The sequence below is a fragment of the Silurus aristotelis genome, assembly GCF_946808225.1.
Source record: "Silurus aristotelis genome assembly, chromosome: 1".
In the NCBI taxonomy this organism is placed as follows: Eukaryota; Metazoa; Chordata; class Actinopteri; order Siluriformes; family Siluridae; genus Silurus; species Silurus aristotelis.
In genome coordinates this window covers 9,928,516-9,938,088 of record NC_139574.1, presented here as the reverse complement: position 1 = coordinate 9,938,088, position 9,573 = coordinate 9,928,516, and the positions used below count along the sequence as shown (strand labels likewise).

The following is a 9,573-nucleotide window of genomic DNA, read 5'->3' as shown; positions in this document are numbered from 1 at the left end:
TAATTTTATCTTTATTAAATTATTTGGAGAGCCCTGTAGAAGTGGTGCAGTAATCCAGGAAGAGACCCATCAGGAGAGAAATTGTTCTTCAGAAGATATGTGCTCTGTCAGAAGAGCTTGTGTTGGTGGGGGTTTGAATCCTTTCCAAGGGTCAAACAAATCATGAAATCATAATAACCGTCAAACAAAGAGCTAGCAGATTTCCTTTTGATTCTTTTAATATTGAAATAAAAAATTTTATTATTACATTTCTCCTTTCTCTTCTTTTCTCTTTTTACTATTATTATTGTTATTGTTGTTGATATAAGTACGCATGCTACTCTTCCGTTATCCTCATTCGACTTCCCAAATCTGTGATGCAAACCCAGTCCCGTGAAACACGGCACGTATTTCATAGCTGAGCTTCAACAAACACTGCTGCTTTCTCTGCTAATATTGACCAATGCTAAATACTGTCACATGATTTTATGTGCTCAAACAAGAGGAGTTCACTGCAGAAAAAAAACATCTAGTCTGTCCAGTCTGATACTATGATACTACAGTTCCTCTCATGTTTTTTTGACCAAACCTGATTTACAGACGTTAGAAAATGAGACCTGTTATAAAGCTCAAGGCCGATTATGACATCATCAGACTCACACCCGAGGCGCTCTTATTTTACTGAACGTCATTTAAATGATGGTGTTGTGCAATTGTGTCACTTTTACAAGTAATAAATCAATGAGTGAAGTCATTCAGTTGTAGTGGTTGAGTAATAATTTATAATTACTCATATAGAAAGGATAAAACATATACATCATTTATATAAAACAAATCTATTTAGTATGTCTGTTTTACATAAGTAGGAATTTATCATCCTGTTCTACCAAAAATTGAATAAATATCAATAAATGTCGGTTTTCTTACAATTAATTGCTTCAAAAAATAAAAGTTAAAGCTTTTGCTTTAAGCAGTAAAATGTGGGTATTCATCTTTTTAAAGCCTTGTATCTATCGCTATGTTTTTTATGTAAAAATGTTAAAGTAGTTGATAATGCAAGTGTTTGACAATAAACCCTACCAACATTTAGGAATCTTATACAGAGTGACCTGTGGTGAGACCTGAGATGTTGAATAGTTTAGAGACAGTGGCATTGAGTAAAAGACAGGAGGTGGAGCTGGAGGTAGCAGAGCTAAAGATGTTAAGGTTTTCGTTGGGAGTGACGACAATGGACAGGATTAGAAATGAGTTTATTAGAGGGACAGCGCATGTAGGACGTCTTGTTGACAAGGTGAGGGAGGAGAGATTGAGATGGTTTGGACATTTGTAGAGGAGAGACATGGGTTATATCGGTAGGAGAATGCTGAGGATGGAGCCGCAAGGAAGTAGGAAAAGAGGAAGACCAATGAGGAGGTTTATGGATGTGGTGAGAGAAGACATGCAGGTAGTTGGTGTGAAAGAGGCAGATGTACAGTACAGGGAGGTATGGAGACGGATGATCTGCTGTGGCGAACCCTAATGGGAGAAGCTGAAAGAAGATAAAGAGGAGTGTCATAATGATGGTAGTAAGAGGTAAACTGGTTTAGGTAGGACACCACTAAAGGCCTAAGTATGAAATGCACAGTCTGCTATTGACACAAACTATTTGGTTAAAAAGTTTGTGGACACCTGACATTTACTCTGCAAAATGGTATAAATGTAATGAAATATACTGAATGACAAAAATGTATTCGCTCCCAAAATGTAGTGGCGTGTCTTACCAGAAGAGTGGAGATTATTATAATACCTGAAGGGAGACTAAATGGAATGTTAAATGCAGGGATGTAATGGTGAGGTGTTCACAAACATTTAACCATATAGTGACAAATTTAGTAGCTAATTGTTATCATGACATCATTTCCTGCAGGAAAATAATGGCCAGTGCATTGCAAAGAACCCGAAGAATTGTGACATTTATCTAATTAGCAGTATAGCCAAGAGCATAATAGTGAAGGCACTGATTGAAGGACATTTGGAAGGGTAAATGCTCATAGCAGCTGTTTGTAGGATCATATCCAAATGGGGAAAAAAAGACATTTAGTAAGGTACTGAATTACCGAAGGGACCAACTGATGCATGGGACACTATGTTCCCCTGGATAATTTATTCACAAAGCAGAAGTTTGTAAAGAGTTTGTTATAATTGTAATATGCACAAAAAAAAAAAAAGATCTGTACAACCTGTACAATAAAGTTAGTCAAAATATAAACAGAGTTGAGTTACACTACATTGCTAGTGCATTTAAATAAACAGTTCCAGTTTTTTTTTTTTATAAATAATATGCAGTTTATACAGTGGCAGGCCATTAGGGCCAGCAAGACCTTCTCAGGTGGCCTAAGCTCTATAATAACTACTGACTTACATTTTAATATATTTTTAGCCATGAACTTTTATTATATTATATCCAATAGTCTATTCTCCTCATTTCATAGCTTTTCTCTTAAGTTGAAGTTTCTATCAAATCAGATTTCAGTTCATCACGTGTTGCCGTAACGCCAGCCTGTGAGCACTTTTTTTTATTTTAGCATAAAATCTATGTTACTTGAAACTGTTGCTTTGACCAATAAGGTTGCAAGTCTGTAAAGCTTAAATATATTTGTGTGAATTTATTACCTGTTCTTCAGCCAAAACAGTTCAAAACAGCTGATATGCTTCTTCATGAACCTTTTTCACTTATGCGATAGAAATGCACGGAAAACACGGGTTCATTTAATTAGATTGGATTGGATTAGATTCAACTTTATAGTCATTGTGCAATGTACATGTACAGAGCTAATGAAATGCAGTTAGCATCTAACCAGAAGTGCATAAGTGGCCTATTTACAATAGATAACAGTAGATAAAGAAGGTATGAGGTCCATATATACAAGAATGAGGGTAATTAATGTACACAACGTGCAGTAGGTAATAATATATATAAGTTGTGTATATATATATATATATATATATATATATATATATATATATATATATATATATATATATATATATATATATATAAATAAATGGGGATAATATTAATGCTGCTGCTAGAGATGATGTATGAGGGTGGTGCAGCTGTGGCTGCAGTGAAAGGAGACTTGTTGAATTGGGTTTCTTACTTTAGTAATGATGCTGATGAATGAGATACTTGTCTGTGATGCATCGGTCTGTTGTTCCGCGTTACTGTATATTATTGATGGTTTCTTTAGCTGTGGTGTCATGATGAAATTAAGAGGTAGATTAATTCAGGTAGGACACCACTGAAGGCCTGCCGTTCGGTTTGTACATGAGCTGTCTACATTTTTATAAAAACTCAGCTAAATTATATTCTTGAGAATGAAAATGCTGTATAAGCAATTTTGCACTGAAGTGAAAGAGCAACCTGTCCATTATACTGTCATCTTTAAGCATACGATTTGCATGTCATTATGGATTTGCTCTGCTTTTGAACAAGGAAAACATTTTCTGACCTCAAACCATTATCTGATACTAATACTATTGGTCATTTTTAAGTGTTAAGTTTCGTTAAAGCACTATTTAAATATACATTTTATAACCTCTTTATCATATGTACCTCAAAAGGATTGAAGTGTTATCACTATTTACTATTGCTACTATAGGAAAAACCCAATATTAAACATTAATACTATTCATTAAAAATAATGGCCTCTAATGCTGATAATGATAATGTGAGATATTTGCATTGGATTTTTCTATTGGAACTTAAAAATAGATATCAATAAATAAATACAAATAAATAAATATATCAATAAATAGCAACTTTGCTTAGTATCAAGTATTTAAATGTTTGGGTTTTTTTGCAAACCAACACCATGTTTGCAACATCATATTATATGTTCACATATTTTTGTGTATTGCTTTTGCACTATAGTAACATTGTAATGTATGCCTTATTCCCTTATCATTTATGCCATTGGCTGCTGGAAGGGTTTACAGAGTAAGAACTTCATTATATTGTGTAAAAGTATGATTCCTGTACAAACGTCAATACACTTTTTTTAATTTATGCATTTAATCATAAAATCAGTGCGATCTGTCCACTGTTAAATCAGCAAATAACTGTATCAACAAGTAGAGCACAGTGTCATCTCTGTTGCAAAAGATTTTATTTCTGGCTCTCATGTTAAATGTTTACCTCCACTAGTGTTATTCTACCTCTTACACACAGCTGAGAGTCAGACACACACATCTTACCTCTCAATTTTTGCACTAACTAACAGCTCAAATCTGAAAACAGGTTGCCAGGGAAACATGATTAAATTGCAGTGAAAGAGTTATAGCACACAAAGACAGAGAGATAAAATGTTCTCCTGTTTTTGCACTATGTACTACATCCAGCAATAAAATGGAAAACAATAAATAAATAAATACAGGATATGAGAACGAGAGAGCATTGTGTGTGTGTATATATATATATATATATATATATATATATATATATATATATATATATATATATATATATATATATATATATGCACACACATATATGCACACACACTACTTTCTATTGAATGCTTTGGTAAAACTATGTAAATAATCATGCCAATAAAATACACATCAATAAATATATAAATAAACATTACTGTGCAAGAGGCAAAAGTTTTAGGCAGGTGTGAAAAAAATTCTGTAAAGTGAGAATGCCTTTAAAAATAAAAAAGTGTACATATTTTTTTTTTCCCCCATCAATGAACAAAATGGAAAGTAAATGAACAGAAGATAAATCCAAATCAGATCAATATTGTGTGACTACCCTTCTGGCTTTCAATTCTCAATTTTGCACACAAAGTCAGGGATTTTGTAGGATCAGATTCAGGTATATGATTAACCAATGATACCAAGCAGGTGCTAATGATCATCAGCTTCATATGTGGGTTGAAACAGTCATTAACTGAAACAGAAACAGGTGCGTAAGCTGAGACTGTGAAAGACAGTTTTATGTCACAGGACATACAAGATTGAGCACAGCAACAAGACATAAGGTCATTATACTGTATCACCAAGGTCTCCTCCAGCCAAAGATTTCAGAGAATCCTGGGGTTACAAGATGTGCTTTCCAAGCTATTTCGAAGAAGCACAAAGACACAGGCAATATTGAGGACCGTACATGCAGTGGTCGTCCAAAGAAACGTAACGCAGCAGATGAAAGACACATCGTGCTTACTTTCCTTTGACATCTGAAGATATCCAGCAGTTCCATCAGCAAAGAACTGGCAGAAACCAGTGTGTACACTTGTCTACTGTGAATCGTGGTCAAAAAGCCATACCTCCAATATGGAAACAAAGGTAATCGCACAACTACGCACAAAAAAAAGGAACTGGGGTGCAACATTGGTGGACAGTAACAAAGTAAATGTAGTCTACTTAAGTATCTTCTTCACGTATCTGTTCTTTACTGAAGTATTTCTATTTGGGAAGATTTTTTTATTTGAACTTCAGTACATTTTAAAGTCAAATGTCTTCCTTTTCTGGATTGGTATCCAGGGTTCGCAAAATATACATCAAAATGTATTTTGAAATAAAAATACCTAACACCTTAACTTTTAGTGCATCGAAATAAACTACAAAATCCAGCAGCCACACCATGTATCAAAATAAACGACTGTATTATTGTATAAAAAAAAAAAAAAAACTTTTACAAGGGAGCATGAAATTTCTTCGCAAACCTTCCATCAATTTGTTTGATCTACTGTATCCCTTCACCATTACACTGACTCGGTTGATTAAGTAAACAATGTCTGATAGCAACAGCGTTTCTCTGTACGAGTCACGCGATAAACTTACATACACAAACCATTTAACAGATCAAATATTCACATACATTTCCCTGTGATCTGTTTGACTGATTATCATTCTATTAATAGATTTGTGTGTGTCTTGTGATAACAATGATAATACGACATTATAAATCATGGTACTGTAGATACTTAAGTACATTTGAAAACAAATACTTGTTAAAGTTTAAGGAGAACTCAAGTACATGGTTTGTGTTGTACCACTGGGTGCAGAAAAGTGGCAGCAGGTGCTCTGGATAGATGAGTGAAAATCTGAAATATTTGATTTTTACAAATGATGTTGGATATCTGGTCAGGATTAACGGTGTCCTCACTGCTGAGAAATACAAGCAGAAACTTAGCTATCATGCAATACCACCAGAGAGGCATCTGATTGGCCCCAAATGTATTCTGCTGCAGGACATTGACTCCAAACAAACAGCCAATGTTGTTAAAAACTATCTTCAGCGTAGAGGAGAACTGATGCTTGATTTAATTTGGGATTTCTCTTCTGTTTATCTACTTTGTTAATAGGTAAAAGATTATATCTATCTAAGTTCATTTTGTTGAACTTCAGCTCATACACAGGTCATCTCGAGACCTACTGTATGAACTAACTTGAGAATAGAGAACATGTGGTTTACAGGATACATCAATGACTGAATGAAAATGTGTGGAATGCAACCACTGTCAGGGAAGGAGAGTTGTCTAGGGCAGGGGATCTAGTGCATTAACCTGTCAGCCCCCTAGTCACACGTTCACACACACACACGCGCACACACACACTGTTAAAATGGTCTCACCTCCCCTGTATGACCCACTGATAAACTTTGTGTACTCTAGACCCATTCTGTGCTCTGATTGAGACTCTGGAGGATCAGCCCGGTGGACATGACTCAGTCGGTGGTTTCGTCGCTGGTGTTACAGAACGGTCATGGAGACGACGATGAGCCAGACGATTCCGAGCCCGAGGACATTTATCTGCGGGACAGGCGCAGGGCCAAGTCTCTACCGGCGTACCCCGAGCAAGCCGATCTGTTCAGCCGTCTGTCCGAACGCTGCAGGAAGCGGGTCAAGTTCGCTGACGCCCTCGGCTTGAGTCTGGCCAGCGTGCGGCACTTCAGCATCGCCGAGGATCCCCAGGTGCCCTCCAAGGTGTTCGCCGCGCTCCGCCCGCGCCCCGCGCTCCACCAGGCGGAGGCGCCGCGGGCGGCGGAGGCGGCGGAGTTGCGCGTCGCGCCGGAGGTCGCGGAGGCGCGCGCGCTCCGCCGCCGCGTCGCGCTCGAGAGCGCCTCGTTGTCCGGGTGGTGCGTGCGCGGGCTCGTGCGCGCCGGCGCCGCAGTCGACGCCGAGGTCGAAATCGAAGTCGGCGTGCGCTACACGTTCAACCGCTGGGCGTCGTTCTCCGACGCGCCCGCCGCGCCCGTGCCTGGGGAGAGCGCGTCCGGCGGCCGCAGGTTCGCCTTCGCGGTGCACGTGCCGCCTTTCCTCGAGCCGGACGCCAGGGTCCACTTCGCCGTGTACATGAGGACCGAGCGCGGGGAATTCTGGGACAACAACGACGAGCAGAACTACTGCGTCGAGTGTGGCGGCATGCTGTGAACACACCAAAAAAAGTCTACACGTGGGTTTCTCTACTAGTTGGACACAGCTGCAATGACGCAATTCTTTTTTTCCCCCTAACATTTACCTTTAAAACATGACATGAGCTACATATTGGCACACTTTCGGTCTGACCTGACCCTAAAAAGTCCAGTAAGCTTATTTCCAGTAGGTAACATGTCGTGTTACAGTGCACCAATATGACACTAACTCTATATTTATCTATCAGCTTGGGTCTAGTAGACCATTTGTCACTTGGGGGTCACATGAGCTAAACATGGTGGACACCATGGCAATATGACCAACGCTAACCTGATGCTGGATATGCCTCAGATGTGTAACTCTGAATTTCTGAGAAAACAAACAAAAAAGCCCCCACAAGTCAGAATTTCTTGTAAAGTCGGGAAGGTCTTCTCAACCTTGAGTTAAACAAGTGACGTCATATGAACGTGGCTGCTCGCATCATCAGCTGTAGGCAATTTAGGACTGTAGGTACAAGTAACTACTTAACAATCGCATTACAACATACAGAAACATTCTCCTGTAAAATGTGTGTGTACTATTATGATGAGGTGAATATACATCACTCATCATAGTTACCTGCGGACATACGGAGGTCAAATATTATGCAATTTTGTCCTAATTTCGAGCAGTTTTTATCCCAATTTTGTTGTTTTGAGATAACAATTGCAATTGGGGGTAGCACAAGTTGTACCGTCACTGAATCGAACATATCTGATTGTATTATGTGAAGTAGACAGGACTGCTCAAAATGTCCCCACAAATCAAATCAAGCGAATATTGTGTTAAAAAGACTAACTGGGTGGTTTATATTAGCTAACATGACAGCTTGATTTATGGGCATTTAAATACACCTGCATTGTGTGTAGCATTGTAACAAGTGTAGAACTGTTGTCTTGCACACATTAAATCAGTGCCATAACACTTTCCGGTCTGTTAACTGTTTCAGCACACACTTCTGTTTAACTTGTGGGGTCTTTACTGAGAAATTAAAACTGTAATTGATATATAACTGTTAGGAATCCGAAGAAAAAAAAAAAAAAGACAGAAGTAAAAGTGAAGACATAGCACACAATACAATACAACTAACCCCAAACCTTTCCTAGGGACCTAAATGAGGTTACATGAATAACCAAGTGTATAGTGTAGAAGGTGAAACCAAGTCCTCACAAATCAGTCCAGTTTGTGTAATAAAGAAAAACACGACCAAATTTGTCAAGCCACAGTTTAGGATCTTATTATTTTTTATTTTATTTCGAATTAAAACCTTAAAATTAGGTTCTTTGCCACACCAAGTCTAGCAGCAACTAACCGATCCTCAACACGGAGGTACGTATGTTCAGTGGATCTTGTGAACCTTGAAGTTTCCAGGGGCATGACCCATTTTCGATCATGAATCCATAAAGCCTTCTACCTTTGAGAGTGCATATTATGTTGTATATTGTTTTTACACGCTCTGATGAAAAAGGGTTGGTTTAATTTGAGGGGGTTTTGTAAAATTGTAGGCCTCAAACCACAATACTGTATATGTCAATTTCTATGTATATTACAGCTATTGATTGTAGCATAATTCTTCAAAAAGCGAATAAACCAAAGTATGCATCGAAGAGACTATAATTAGTAGCAATTAGCACGTGTGTTATTAAAAAATCTGGTATTTTTGTGTATTTATTGTATTTTCGTAGAAAATTATGGAACATTCTGGAAACTAAGGTGGTGCTTTGTGAAAAACCGAATACAGTGACGCCACCGAGTCTGTTGAAACAATGTATAGCTATATTAATAATAAAAAAGAAAATGTTGAAAAGGCACAAATTCTACTTCATTACACAATTAGCAGCAAAGTGCATCTTTTACACCATTTGAGCTGATGCAGTTATAGAGAGCGATTTACAATTTGCATTTTTACCACCGAGCAGTTTGCTTAAGTGGTAGCTTGGTGGTGAAGGGATTAAAACTCATAACCTTTTCAATTAGAAGCCCAAAACCTGAGCTTCTGCTTCTCCATGTCTATCTTAATGAATCTCAGTACCACATATAAAAGCAGGACATTGTGTATATGAAGTGAGTGAATATAAGGGAAGTTTCTGTACACTTACATAAAAAGGCAATAGTGGGGGGAAAAGCTAACTACAAACAGAAAGTGTTCAGCTGA

At 37.8% G+C, this 9,573-nt stretch overlaps 1 protein-coding gene across 1 annotated transcript; it reads left to right on the top strand.

Annotated features, from left to right (window-relative positions):
- Positions 1-5,918: 5,918 nt before the first annotated feature.
- Positions 5,919-9,233, top strand: ppp1r3g (protein phosphatase 1 regulatory subunit 3G). The gene has a single exon (XM_083549113.1). It carries the CDS (start codon positions 6,687-6,689, stop codon positions 7,395-7,397), a length of 711 nt encoding a protein of 236 aa, XP_083405239.1. The 5' UTR covers positions 5,919-6,686; the 3' UTR covers positions 7,398-9,233.
- The last annotated feature ends 340 nt before the right edge of the window (positions 9,234-9,573 follow it).

What these genes read in the sequence shown, in the direction of transcription:
- ppp1r3g (XM_083549113.1), top strand. Translation starts at nt 6,687, where the DNA reads ATGACTCAGTCGGTGGTTTCGTCGCTGGTGTTACAGAACGGTCATGGA.